This window comes from Corvus moneduloides, chromosome 21 (assembly GCF_009650955.1).
Source record: "Corvus moneduloides isolate bCorMon1 chromosome 21, bCorMon1.pri, whole genome shotgun sequence".
Classification (NCBI taxonomy): Eukaryota; Metazoa; Chordata; class Aves; order Passeriformes; family Corvidae; genus Corvus; species Corvus moneduloides.
Window position 1 is genome coordinate 3225198 of NC_045496.1, and position 14439 is coordinate 3239636.

Genomic DNA, 14439 nt, shown 5'->3' on the forward strand with positions numbered 1-14439 from the left:
CCATAAAAAGCTTCATCCCAGGCCACAAAAATGGGGCAGCTCTGCTCCAGCAGCAGAGGCTCAGCTATTTCCAGGCTCGCAGGGATCGTGCTCCTTTTAGCAGCACGGCTGTTCGTTATTTGGGATCGGCGTCCCCAGGGCAAGGAGGGCCCCGGTTTGTCTGGCCAAGGCTTTGGAGAAGGGAGCTGCAGGCAGGGAAGCACTGCTGGGCTCTCAGTGCCCCTCAGGGTGCAGAACATCTTTAACTCGCGCTCTGACTGCGTCTCAGAGCATCTCGGGGTTTATTGGTGTGGATTGTGAAGTCCCTTTGAGGAACCCAGAGTTCTTTATGGGTATTTCCACACCCAAACCAAGCTCTGGGTTTGGCTCTGGTTCCTGTTTCATAGCAAAAATCTGCGTCAGTTATCCCTGCCTAGTCCGCATTGCCATAAGAAATCCCACTGCCTTTTCCTGCCCTGAATCCCACCCAGGACTGTAAATTGCTGGAAAAACTCCCAAGAACTCCTGTGGGCAGCAGAGGCAGCACATCAAGAACAGCAGCAGGAAGAGATGAAGGGAAGTGTTGTAATTTGGGAGCTATGATGCCGTGCTACTTCCCTGCCCAAATTCCCAAAATCAACAGAGGCTGCTCCCGGCCCTGGATCCACCCACAGCTCCACGTAGACGGCTCCTGCACCAGGGCAGTGCTGCAAGAGCCTGAGGCACAGCCAAGGAGCCAAAAAAATCCCATTTCTGCCCAGCCACAGGGCCCTGGGCCAGGACAAAACTCAGCCTGAGCCTCAGAGGGTCGGAGCAGAACCCTGGCCCGTGCACAGGGATGACTTTTAGAGTCACTGAAGTTGGACCAGATCTTAAGGATCATCGAGTCCAAGCCTTTGGAGCAGAATTCCCAGCACAGAGTGCACAGCTGCCTTGGGAATCTGGGAAGTGCCACATCCAGCATCTTTGGGAATGGCTCAAAGGCTCTGGAGCAGCTTGGCTTTGCTCTCCCATTTTAGGGGTGAGAGACTGATCCTTCCCAGCCTTTCTCAGTCAGCCCCTGCTGTGGGAATGTCTGTGGTTGGAAAAGCGTGTGCCTGCTCCCTCCCAGCCTCGCAGACAGCAGCCCCCACAGCTCCCTGATACAGCTCCCTAATTACAGAGCTGGGAAAAATGGATGTTTCCAGAGCAGATATGGCCCTCATTGTTTCGCCGCTCTGCATCCTGCAGGGATCCGGGATTTGAAGGGGGGGAAATAAAAAAGCCGGAGCCAGTTCGGGTCTGTTGGCTCCTTCTCCCATCCCAGCTCCTGAGGTCAGCAGGGAAAGCATCCAAGAGTTACAGAAAAGACAGCTTGTTTTAATTTAAATTTGAGAGAGGCAGAGTGAGGGACTCTCTCCCCCCGAGTGCACAGGACGTGATAATGCGCCTCTCCCGATGCCGGCAAGCCCTGGTGAGAGAACATTCCTCGCAGTTTTCCGATCGGATCCCGAGTGCCAGAGGGATAAACCCGCTTCCCCCTCCCACCCTGGTGGCTCTCCTGGAGCACAGACACCACGGGGGGACTCTCAGGGACCTGCTCTCCCCGTCACACCGGGCAGGACCCGCAGTGGGAATGAGGAAAACATCAGGATGAGCGCTTGGCACCTGGGGCGAGCAGTGCTGATCCTTCAAGGAATCCACAGCTTTCCTCTGAGCAGCCCTCAGGCAGCAGATGCTGTATTTGAGGCATGGACAGCCCCGTATTTTCCAGGGAAAGCCCTCCAAGGGGCATTTCCAGGGAGGCTCTTGCCCTGCCTCAAGGTTTCTCCCATGGAATCACACCCCAGCTCTGCTCCCACCATCTCCCTGCCAGTCAGACGCCAAACTCCCCCCCCCAATCCCTCTGCACGAATCCTAAACTTCCATGGGATACTAGCACAGAGGTTATAACCCCAAATTTTCATCCCACAACCAGGCACAGCCCCCCCAAAATCAGCTCCTGCCCTCAGTCAGCTCTGCTGTCCCACACCTCTCCGTGCCTGTCAGCAGCCAAACACTCCTCCCACCCCCTCATCCCTCTGCAGAAATCCTAAATTTCCATAGGATACCAGCACAAAGGTTATTATCCCAATGTTACACCCCACAACCAGGCACAGCCCCCCCAAAATCAGCTCCAGCCCTCAGCCAGCACCACACCCATCACCCTCCCAGCTCAAACCATTCCATGGTCCTATTGCATCACCAGCAAACGAGTCCCAGTTCCCAGACATTTGATATCCACTGGAATTCCGGCAGAATTTTTGGCCACCTCGGATCAAAGCCGAACTGGCAAATTCATTTGCAAAGTTGTTTATGGAAATTAGCTCTGATTAGAGGGACGAGAAAAAGGGATGCCTCTGGTTTTCTACTGAAGGTGCACTTTGAGTGTGCAGAATAAATGAGGATCCTGAAGTTTAGCTCTTTTTCAGAGGAATATCTATTTTACACCAGCAGAGTGACTTCAGAACTGAAAAATCCAATGGCTAGAAATCAAAAATTTCAAGATTCCTCTGCACTTTCAGGGTTCAAACACTGCCAAAACCCCAAAGGAGTGCTGGACAATATGCAGGGAGGGCTGTGGCAGCACACCACGATCCCAGATGCACCGGGGCTGCTTCCTTGCCAGGACAGGGAAAAGCAATGAGCCAAACTGATAAGCCCAGCAGAGGGCATGAAAAAGGAAACCCACAGGTACAGGAGCCCAGCACTTCAACTCCACCCTATTAAAAAAGCATTAACAAGCCCTGAACTCCTTCTGTGCCTTGGCCACTGCTGCTGTTCCAGGGCAATTACAGCAGCAATTAAAGGGAAAAGCTCTGGCCAGGTCCCCATCCCATCCCACCCACTTGGCACAGCCCCCCCAGCTCCCCAGCCCTTCCACACGTGCAGCCCACGAGCCACACTCCCCTTCCCAGGGCTCTGCCAGTGCTTCCCCAGCCACCTGGGGCTTCTTGGATCGGGCTTTGGGCAGGAAATTAAAAAAGCTTCGTTTACAAGTGGGCATTTGCAAGGGGCCAGGCAGGGCACGGGGCCACGCTCAGCTCCAGGTACCGTCAGATCCAGGGGTGCCACTGCTCCAATCCTTCCCTGGGATGGTGCAGGGACAGGGGGGGACCCCACTGCTCCAAGTGCACCCATTTGCTCACCAGAATTTCAGGGATAATCATGGAATTGCACAATGGTTTGGGTTGGGAGGAACCTTAAAGCTCATCCAGGGACACTTTCCACTATCCCAGGTTGTTCCAACCTGGCCTTGGACACTTCCAGGGATGCAGGGGCAGCCACAGCTTCTCTGAGCACCCTGTGCCAGGGCCTCCTCACCCTCACAGGGAAGGATTCCTTCCCGTTCTCCCATCCAGTCCTGCCCTCTGGCACTTCCTTGTCCTCTCCCTGTGTCCTTGTCCCAAGTCCCTCTCCACGACACTGTCCCCTGAGAGCCCCCTCACCCCACCCTCACTGTAAAAGCAGAGGAAAGGTGATTCTGGCTGAGCATTAGGAATTTCCACATGGATTTGAAGGAATTGTTTCCTTCTGGCTGCCAGTGGCTGTAGAACAAGAGCTACCAACCCTCCCCACTCCACCTCTGCGTTTTCCAAGCCACCAGCACGGAGCCCAACTCTTCCAGAGCATCACCCGGATTTTCCAACCAGATCTCACTGCAGCTCCAGCTGCCCAGCCCAGCTCCAGCCCCTCGCTGGGTTTTTTAGGTGCTTGAACACTCCAGCAGATCCCAGCCAAGATTTCCTCTTGAAACTCCCTGCGAGTCCAGCAAACCAGAGCAGCCTGGCACCAGCTGAAGCACCTCGCTGGGAAGCTCCTTTTTCCCGTTTCTCCTGAGCAGAATGACACTTGTGTTCACTGTGACTCATCTCCTTGACCTTTCCATTCACTTTTAATGGTGCAAGCTGGAAATAAGGGCACCCAAACAATGCTTTCATTATTCAGCTGGTGAACTGCAGCCCCCGGAGCAGATCTCTCCCCTGCAGCAGACAAGAGCACACAGAGTAGGTATCTCATTCCAGCACATCCAGGAGGAAAAAAATTAAAACAAAATCATGCAAACTCACTGCTTAATTCGTATTTGAGAGCTAAAAATTCGTATTTGAGAGGCAGCAAAAATCCCTGTGTAAAACACTGCAGGAGGAGAGATCCTGGGAAACTGGCAGTGTCATCTCCAGGAATTCAGCTGCAGTGAATTCTTACTCCAGTATTGTCTTGGAAACAAAAAAGGGGGTGGAGGGAGGAAAAGCAGAGGAGGAGAGGCCAGCCAGGCTCACGAGCTCAGGCAGAGCGTGGCTCCTTCCTGAATTTCCTTACTCAAAAGCAGCAGCTCCAGCTGACAGGCACGAGAAACATGAAATCTGGTCCCTAAATCTGTCTCCAGCAGACCCCTCAGTGACCTCTCCTTTCCCACTCAGCTCCTTCCTGAGCACTGCAAACTCCCCTTCTTTGCATGTGAGAGCAGAAAAAAAAGCAAAGAAAAAGATTTGAAGGAGTTTGCCAAAAAGCTGAGCCCAGGAAACACTTTTGGCTTTATTTATTCCAAAAGAATTCACGTGGCCCTAGCTGCAGCTGCACAGCTGGATCCAGGCAGGGATGGCACCCTGAGCTGACAGGAAGACTTAGCTGAGTTTAGGCAAATGTGTATTAATAATATTTGTAATAAATAAATTCAATAATAAATGTATATCATAAATTTAAGGTAAGATAATTCCGGTGTTCATCGAGCTGAAGGAGAACAAGAGGCCCCCCAAACATCCATCCCATCCCTTTTTAGGAAAAGAGGGTGTCCTGCTCCTTTGATGACACCCAGACCAGAGCAAAACCAGCTCTGAGCAGAGCAACATTAAGCTTTGGCCTTTAAACTTTTTCCCAGTGACTCCAGAACAGCAGAGCATGGGAGACTTCCCCGGAAATCCAACCTCACTCCCAGGGATGGATTCACTCAGCCCATGGCAGAGCCCTCAGCAAAACACTGGAATTCCTTTTTGCATGCAGACAACAGCTGGATGTCACCACCCCAGGGCAGGTGACAGCAGCTCAGCCCCCAAAACCCCAGTTCCTCACCATCCAGCACATCCCACTCCCATTTGCACCCCAAAAAGGGCTTTTTGCCCAGTAAACTGCCATTTCTCTGGCTGCCCAAGAGATCTTCTGCTCCAAATTTCCTTTTTAGATCGAATCCAAAGGATTCTGAGACCAGCCAATATAACAGCACAGTAGTCTTGGTATAATCTGGAAAAAACCTGTCCAAATCTCCAGCCAAAATCCAAATAAACTCCTGGATTTGTGGTGTGAGGGGCACTGCTGTGGCCCAACAGGAAAAAAAATATCCTAAGGAAGAAAAGAATTTTAAAGTAGAAAGAATCAATCAGCATCACAACCTGAGGCACAGCGATGGAAGGAGACTCTTGGAACTCTGAAAACTCAGATTTTATTGGCACATCAGCAATAAAATCCTGTTAAAGCAGCACCTCAATGTCAGCTTCCACACAGGGATGCAGGATCAGCCCCCTGGACATGGGAAATCCAGGGAATTGCCTGAGGGCTGGGAGAAAATCCACAGCAGTGGTTAGGAATGAGCCCTGATGCAGCTTCTCCACTCACTCAACCTCACAAATGCCATTTTTCTCTCAGGCTTCTTACACAAACTTGAAGAAAAACTCTATTGTAAATACATTAATACCATTTTCCTCCTCTAAAAAAATGACATCTCATCATTGTGAAAGCTTCCAGATGATGTTAAGAATCCTCTTGGCTTCTGGAAAGAAACAACAAAAAAAAAAAAAAAAAAAAAAAAAAAAGAGCCCAGACTTGGAGCAACCGACCTCAAAAATGCCTTTTGTGTAGTTCCTTCATTTATTTATTTTAGTTCCACAGATTTTCCAGACACGTCCACAGAGAAACCACGACATCATTTGGATGCTTCAGCCAGTGCTAGGCTGAATTTCAAGAGCCTTGGGACTTGCCAACAGCAACCAGTGGTTAATTATACCACGTTGCCAACCCAATTTTTTCCATATAACATTAAGATTTCAACAAAATGTTTCCATTCTTTCATGTCTCAACCTTTTTATTTTATTTTATTTTTTTGTTCTCCTGGTTTTGCTCATTCTTCCCATCCTCGGTGTTGCTTTGTTTCACACAAAGGTTTTATTGTATTTTTAAGGACTGAAAATTCAGTCCCTATCACATCAGATTTAGTGGGAAGAGAAAAATATTTGATATAAAGGCCAGGGTGGAAGTGAAGAAACTGCTCCCAAAGAAGAGAGGAAGGCAAAGGAAAGGGAATTCACTGCCTGGATAAACAGCAGCTGGAAGAACAGAAGGTAAAGGCAGCACCAGGATGGAGAAAAAAAATTATATTAAAGGCCTGAAAGTTGGATTTTGCATCGAGAAGTCCCCAAACCTCAGCAGAACCAGAGCCTGGAAGGAAGGATGGAAGCACAGGAGATGCCTTTGATGGCATCAGCCCCCCCCCGGGCTGCTGATCCAAGGGGAATCCCGTTTTTTTTGGGAACAGCATCTCCCACACCATGCCAGTACTGCTTCTATCAACCAGCCTTGCCATATATCCAAGAGAACGGACCCATTGCACACAAAACAGAGGCTAAAATGCAAGAATTTACACAGGAAGATCACCCTGAACTCCAGGAGGGATGTGCACTGATTTTTCTGTGGGACCAATACTGCAGCTCAGATCTGACCCAATTCCAGCAGCTGACTGTTCAGGGCCTCAGCATTCCCAAAATATCCTGAACAGCAGCAATATCAGAGACACACAGCAGAGTCCTAAATATGTGATGGGAAGTCTGCACCGGATAAAAGCGTGGAACAGAGGGGGAGAACTCTTCCCCCGCATGAAAAAAGCCTCAGGTGTGTTTTGGGGTGTAATCCTGGTTGGTTTCCCAGAGAATTCTTCTCACTTTAACCAGCACTTGCCATTTACCAAAATCTGGGTGTTGTGTTTTCCAGAGGACCCCAATAATATTTTATACCTTTGCAAAATCATCCATTTTATACAACAACGGCTGCATCCCGGGGATCAAACTCCAGCTGAACTCACCAGGCAAGAGGAGACGTGGGCAGGTATGGACAGAGGGGGTGAAATGCCAAACTCATCCTGGTAACACAGCAGGGATTTCCCCTGTCCTAGGGGCTGCTGCACTCCGAAGTAAACTCCCATGACAGCAGAGCACCAGATCCAAATGGAACTGCTCTTCCCAAAGAGTCTGGGAAGACCTCAGAGCCCCTTCAAGTGTCCACAAGAAAATTCGTGAGGGGCTCTGGATGAGGGGGAATGGCTTTAAATGGACAGAAAGTAGGTTTAGAGTGGATATTGGGGAGAAATTCCTTCCCTGTGAGGGTGTGAAGCCCTGGCACAGGGTGCTCAGAGAAGCTGTGGCTGCCTCTGGATCCCTGGAAGTGCCCCAGGCCGGGCTGGATGGGGCCAGAAAGCCCCTAAGCTCCTGTGAAAGCATTCCCAGCTCCTTGCTCCCTGCAGTTTTCCCAAGTGCAGACTTCCACATTTACACAGGGACCAGCATCCATCCACCCCCACTTCGGGAAGGGCATTCCCAGCACCCAGATCCAGAGGGAGCAGGTGCAGGGATCAGGACATGAGACTAAAAGCAATGACAGAAAGAATTAAAGGCCAGTTTTAACTCCCCAGCAGATAAACCCCTCGGAGCGAAGAACGCTTTCCTGGAAAGCGCTCCCAGATTATTCCTGAAGTCCAGACAGAACTCAAAACATCTATAAATGGCACTTCACGCTGGGCATGTTCCAGAGCAATTCCTCCTGCTCCCCAGCCTCATCTCAGAGATCAACTCTAACCCAAAGCAGGCGTGACAATGCAGATCCTGGGGACAGGCAGGGAACTGGGGACTCAGATGGACAGACAGCAGCAGGAACTGACCACAGCCTCAGGGGCAGGGGAAAAGCAGCCAGGCACGTGCTGCCCAGGCTGGTGGGGACATCTCTGAGCCACTCAGGGCCTCTGGCACAGCAACAAAATAAATAAAATAGAAAATCCCCTTCTGAATAAAGCTGTGATTTGCTGGGCTTTAATTGGGTGGTGTTCAAAGGCTGAACTCCAACCTGGAGGTCTTCTCCAGCCTCGGGGATTCTGTGCTGACCACTTGCTGCAGCCACACACAGGGAAGAGGAACCCGAATTAACACCCCTGGGCACCCCCAGGTAAATCAGGGTCCCACCTGCACAGCAGCATCCCACAGAGCTGGGAGAGCAGATGTTTGAGTCACCCTCCAGTTCTGAGAAATATCAGCTCAACCCCTGCAGTGCTACCACCCTCAATTCACCATGAGATTTACTACTTCAAAAAGGAATCAACCTGAAAAATCCATCTCCAATTCCAAATCCTAAGGGGCAGGGATAGCACCCACTTCAAATAGGGATTCACAACCCCTTTCCAGCCCCTCCTGATTTCTTCTAGGGCAGACAACATTTGTAAGCTCTACAAGCAACACCAAGACACCTTTTTTTAAAATTAAACTTGCCGTTAAAAACATGTTTTGGTCAGAGCTGGGTGAGCCCTCTCTGCTGTCCCTCTGTGCAAACCACAAAGCAGTGACTCCCCAGCAGTGCTACCCCAAAAAGATGAAATGGGATTCATCCCATTCCCAAATTAGAGCTTTAGAGGGAGCCGATGGAATCAGCTCCTCCTCACGAGCCTGGAATCAGGGAATGCTCAGCACAGAGCTTTCCTCCTGCTCCCTGGAAGAACAGCACCAGACCTCTGCTGTCCCCCGGCCAGGGCATGTCCCACAGCTGGGTGCTCTAAACTTCCAAATTCCCATTCCAATCTGGCAGTGCACTGACAGCATAATCCAGGTTTTACAGGGGAAAATCAGACCTGCCATCAATTCCAGACTTATAAAGTCAGATTTCTTCTTGTAAAACAATAGCAACACTTTTGATTGGCAAAGTGTTTTTAAAAAAAACCTGGTTTTAACTGGCTGGATAAAGTTGGTTTGGTTTTTGGTTTTTTTTAGCTCATTTAGGTGACTGGGGAAGAGCCAAGGGGAGAAGCAACAGCTGGTAACAGGATACTGCATAATTTCCAGCATTTTTGTTTTAAAGGCTGTGCCACGGATCCTCATTACACTCTGCCACTAAAGGAAACTGCTGCATCCAAAAAGTTTCACCCAGAAACCCGATTCGGTTTTTATAGGGATTTGTAAAAGCAGAGACGGGCTCCAACTTTGTCTGTGGGTTAGATTTTAGTGTGACATCATCTGTGCAAATACGGGAAAATCTGAGCTGGATGGGCAGTGGTGGGAGGCAGCTCAGTTCGTGTTGCCTTTGACATTGTTACTTCCCTGTTTTTTGCTGGAAATCCTCTGTGCCAGATGCCATCCCTCAGATTACAGGGAAGTTTTACCGCTCCACACAGAGAAACCAACTATCGTGAAGCTAAAACACGCTCTGAGCTGAAAAAAAAACCCCAAAGACAACGTGGAAAAATTAAAAAAAAAAAGCCATAAAGAGCATTAGTCAATGCCATCAGCAGCCCCAACTGACTCCTCCCTCATCTAAATTATTTGATGTCCTATTAGGCGGCTCATTAGGAAAACTCAAAGCCTTTCACCACAAGAGTCATTCCTCAGAGCTGCACACTGGCCCCACAAAAGCTCCCAGCCATCCCTCTGCTCGGGCAGCTGCCCCCAAAAGCTTTCTCCAAAGTTACCTGGTAACTTTACAAAGGAGTTTGGGAGCTGTCTGAAGGATAAACACAGACAAGGAAATGCCTGAGGATGCTCTGGAAGCGTTAAAGCGTCAGCACAGGCTTAAAGCGAGAGGGAAATTTGTTGTTTTCCCTTTGAAACAGAGCGGTCTGGTGATAATTCAATTTTCAGCTGATACAAAGCACCCGAGCAGCAGCCTGACAAGAGGAGCTGGTGTCATTCCAGTGCTCTACCAGCTGGAAAACGGCTCTAAGAGCCCAATTCCTCTGCAGCACCAACTCTGGGATCTCCCACTGCCCCGAACTTTCCCTGCTCGAGACATTTTATTCATTGAGCAGCCCCTGCTTTTCCATCCTGCTCAGCCTCCACAAGCAAAGCCTTAATGGGAGCATTCCTCCAACGCCCACCTCTTCTTCCTTAAGGTCATTTGAAGAGCCCAGAAATGAAAATAATTCCCAACGCCGCTGCTTTACACACAGAACCCCGCCGGTGCTTGTCCTGGTGACACTCAAACCAACCCTGCACACCCCGCTGCCAGCGCTTCCCAGGGGAAAAAAACACCCGGAGAACACAAAACTCGGGCAGGGAAGCTGAATCGCAGACAGCCCAGCTCTTCAGGGCACTTCTCGGGTTCTCAAGTTACCCTGAAGAACTCGAGTTTAACTTTTTCGGATTTCAAAACTCAGCCCTGCCAACAAATCCTGCTCCGCAGTGGCTCTCCTGAAATCCAACACAAACAGAGCTCGGGAGCGCCGGTGCCTCCAAGTGTCCACTGCGAACTGGGAAAACGCTCTGCCAACACCCAGGAAAACTTTTCCAGCAGCCCCGTAAGTCTCCCTGCGCTGTGGCATTTCCCAGCCCACCCGGGGAAGGCGGACATTTGGGGAAGCAGAGCTCTGGAAACAAACTGCACAACCCCGTAGGGAAACAGGAGCGTGTTTAGTCCCTCTTCTGCACGATTATGGGAGGGGAAAAAAAAAAAAAAAAAAAAAAAGAGACATTCCAGTGGTTTTCTGTGCTGCTGCACATCTGGAACTTCAGAGTTTCCTCCTGCTGCACTCGGCAGCCCCAGTTTTAGGGAGAAACCCTGCAGGATTGGGGTTGGCGAGGGGATAGCGAGCTTTGAGGTCCCCCGAGCAGCTCCAAAGCTTTTGTGTCCCGAGCTTTGATGTGCTGAGAGAGAGCAGATTCCTGCGGGACAAAAAACTTTCTGCTCCTCAAGGAGGAGGAACTACGCAAGCCCGGAGGTTTCGAGTGGACTAAATATACATTCACATACATATCCCACAGCCATATCTAAAGAACCAGAGCCTCCAGAAACTCATCCCCGACTTTTCCTCCGGAAAAAGCAGCCCGGCAAAGAAGCAGCTCTTGCTCCAAGAAAGGCGAATAAAGAATTAAGGTTTTTTTTCCCCTTTTACGGGCCCCCTGACAAATGGCATTCAGAGACTCGGGCAGCTAAAGGAGGTTGGGTGGGTTTTGTTGGGTGGTTTTTCCTTCTTTTTTTTTCTCCTTTTTTTTTTTTTTTTTTTGCTGGAATGCACGGGAGGAAGCAAAGCCGAGAGTTTTGCCCCGCACCAAAGCCCCCCTCGCCCACTCCCCCACGACCCCGCAAGCATCTCCCCACGCGTTTTGGGGGGGGGCTCGGGGACCCCCCCTTACCTGCCCGGCCGAGGGACAGGGCACCCAACAGCACCAGCGCGGCGGGCACCGAGCAGCTCCGTATCCAACTGCGCCTTTTCCACCGCGTGTGCGTATCCATGCTCCCCAGAAAAACGGGGCACCAGCTCGGGACAGCTCGAGGGGGATAAAAAAAATAAAAAAAAAAAAAAATAATTAAAAAAAAAAAAAAAAATCCAAGCTCTATCTAGAAGCGCAGAGCAGGCGCTCAGCCCCCCCGGCAGCCCCCCCCGGGGAGCAGCCCTTTATAAAGCCATGGGGCGGGCGGAGGGTGCGGGGGCTCGGCCGCGCTCAGCTCCGGCCCTGCCTGCTGCCGGGCTGCCGGAAAGTTTCCCTTCTCTCCCCACACCGCCCTTTTTTCCCCCTTCTTTTAAACCCAAGGCAGGAGTTTGTCAATCTCGGAGCCGCGCAGCAAATCAGGGCCGGGCGGAGCAGCCCCCCCACCCCGAGCCCGGCCAGCCCCCGCCCCCGCCGCCACTTCCAGCGGCATGTCCCGGCCCCCAAAAGCCTTTTTCCTCGCTTTCCCCCCGCTGGAATAGCAGCCGACGGAGTTTTTCCGCCTCTTCCCCCTCCCATCTCCTCGCTTTTCCCTGCGTTTTCCCCCCTTCGGGATCGGGAAGCGGAGGGGCAGCGTGGATGTCCCCCCTGCTGCCCGGTGACAGAGAACGGCTGGAGCTGTGACAGGAGGTCGGGGTGGGATATCAGGGAAAGTTTTTACACCCAGAAGGTGGCCGGGCACTGAACAGGCTCCGCAGGGACCGGTCACTGCCCCAAACCTCAGTGACTCCTGCACAGGGTGGGATTCTTGGGTCAGGATTGGGCTCGATCCCTGTGGGTCCCTTCTGGCTCAGGATATTCTGTGATTCCGTGAGATGGGGCACGTGGATGTGTGGAAAATGCGAGGATTTGGCAAAAAAAGAGAAGCGCATGCAAAGAAAGGGTAAAAGTGCAAACAAGGAGTGGAAAGGGAAGGTGCTTCCCAGGATAGCTGGGAGGTGGGGTGGCAAAATCCACCTGTGGCAGGGAAGTGAGGGAAGGGATGGGGAGCTGCTGCTCCTGCTCTGCACACCTGACTGGTCCTGAGCACAGCTCCTGGGGCTCTTTTTCTCACTGTCACTCAGTCCCCACCCTTCCCACACCAGTGACAACTGATAAATCGCACTGGTTAAACACCAATTTTCAATGTTCTGGCATTGTGGGGCAGCAATATCCGAACAGTGCTCAGGGCTGGAGCTGTATCATCATAAAGTCCCCTCCTACCCAAGCCTTTCTCTGATTCCAAAGAAAAAACCAAAAACTCCCCCACGCCAGTTCCTTTCCTACACCATCCCCATCCCTGAAGTCCCAGGAGAGTAGGACAGATCACACTGCGGGACTGAGTGGCCCACAATGCTGCAGACCCCTCTACAAAACCAAAATCAGCTTAAATGGAGAGCAGAGAAGGAAAACCAACAACAATCCAGCCCTTTGCCTTAAATAAATGCTTCGAAGACACTTGCTGGTATCAACACTTGCTTTGTCAGTGCCATCAAAGATCTGAGCATCACTGATGTCACATCCTGGTGGCAATCCCAGCTCCTTTAATGCTAATTTTTCATGGAGCAGTGATGTCACCTCCAGGCCCATACCCTGGACCTCACCAGAGCATCCCAGCCCTCTCCACTCTCCCTGCACAGCAGCAGCCTTGAGGCCTTCATCATCCACAGCAGAAAAAAGCATTGCCATGAATGAATTCCCACCCTGGATTCCAATTTCTTTGTCTATGGGTTTGGTCACTCAGCACTCAAGGACCTGGGCAGCCACCAGATATCCTATCCCATACAAGGAGGACAGTGAAGGGGTTTGGGATCGCTCATCCTGTCCCAGATTTTGGCTGTCTGATGGAAGAACTCGGCACCACGGGGTGTTTTAGCCATAAATCCTTGACCTGCTGGAATGAGAGTTACGTGGATGGATAACGCATATCAAACACACCAAAACCTAAAAGGACAGGAGGCCAAACCCCCAGACCAAGCAATGGGAAGGGGATGCTCCCAGTCCACTCAGGCTGCAACCTGGGAAGCTTTTCTCAGCATTCAGTGGGGAACAGCCGCAGGAAATCCCTCCCTTTCCCTCTGGAGCTGCTGAGGTACAGGGAGGCTGGGAGCAGGGGGAAGGTGAAAGTGGAAAAGCTGGAGCCTGAGCCACAGGCAGGAGGAGATTCCCTGCTGACAGAGGCTTTCAGCAGGCGGAGGTGAGAGGCAGAGCGGCTGCGAGCCCCGGGGCAGGAGCAGCGCAGCACGTGCGGAGCCGGGGACCGTGCCAGTGGCACTCCTGGGCAAACCCCGCGGATGAAAACCCCTTCCAGCTCTGCCTTTCATGAGTAACCAGGTGACAGGAGGCTGGCAGAGAAATCACACCGTGCTCCATCGCCAGGAGGAGCCTGGAGGCCGAGTCTTGCAGGGCAACACCTGCACAGCCCTGCAGCCACCTCTGGCGAGCACCCACGGTGCTCCAAAGTATCCCGGGACTGACACTGCCCATCCTCCCTCCTGCTCCAAAATCTCCCAATATTCCCAGCTGGGCTTTCCCACAGAGAAGCTGTCCCACCCACCATGATGAAGATCCTTTCTCTCTCCCCTCCGTGTGTTCAGAGCATGGAGTATCCCAAGAATCTGGACATGGAACCAGGGTGGTGAAAGCACCAGCAGAGCCTGTGGGCTGCAAATCCCCTTCCCTTGTCCCTTGGGGTTGGAACTTGATGGTCTTTAAGGTCCTTTTGACCCAAAGCATTCTATAATCTGGTGATTCCCAATAATCCCTTATGATGACACCAAAGCAATCACTCAGTCTGGGATTTCCCTGGATGTCTCCTCACACTGCCAGGTGTGGGGTCCCATTTCTGCCCCAAATGCCAGGATCCTGGGGCTTCTCATCCCAGACTTCTGCCTCATTGTTTGGGAATGAGCCCCTGCTTTGTGTGGTCCAGCAGCAAGAGAAAATCCCAAACACCTGGACACCAACCCCAGCCATTCCCTGCCCTTCCAGAGGCACTCAGCTGTGGGAAGGGGAT

The 14439-nt window shown here is 51.5% G+C and overlaps 1 protein-coding gene across 3 annotated transcripts in view; it reads right to left on the reverse strand.

Annotated features, from left to right (window-relative positions):
• The window catches only part of COL5A1 (collagen type V alpha 1 chain), a 134411-nt gene extending 122657 nt beyond the window's left edge, over positions 1–11754 (reverse strand). Inside the window, exon 1 of one of the 3 annotated variants that reach the window (XM_032130510.1) lies at positions 11370–11752. In XM_032130510.1, the coding sequence (XP_031986401.1) occupies positions 11370–11469 (100 nt within the window). In that variant the 5' untranslated portion in view covers positions 11470–11752. Of the gene's footprint in view, positions 1–11369 lie in introns of all 3 variants that reach the window. The other 2 variants (XM_032130511.1, XM_032130512.1) reach the window with 2 other exon arrangements.
• Positions 11755–14439: the final 2685 nt, after the last annotated feature.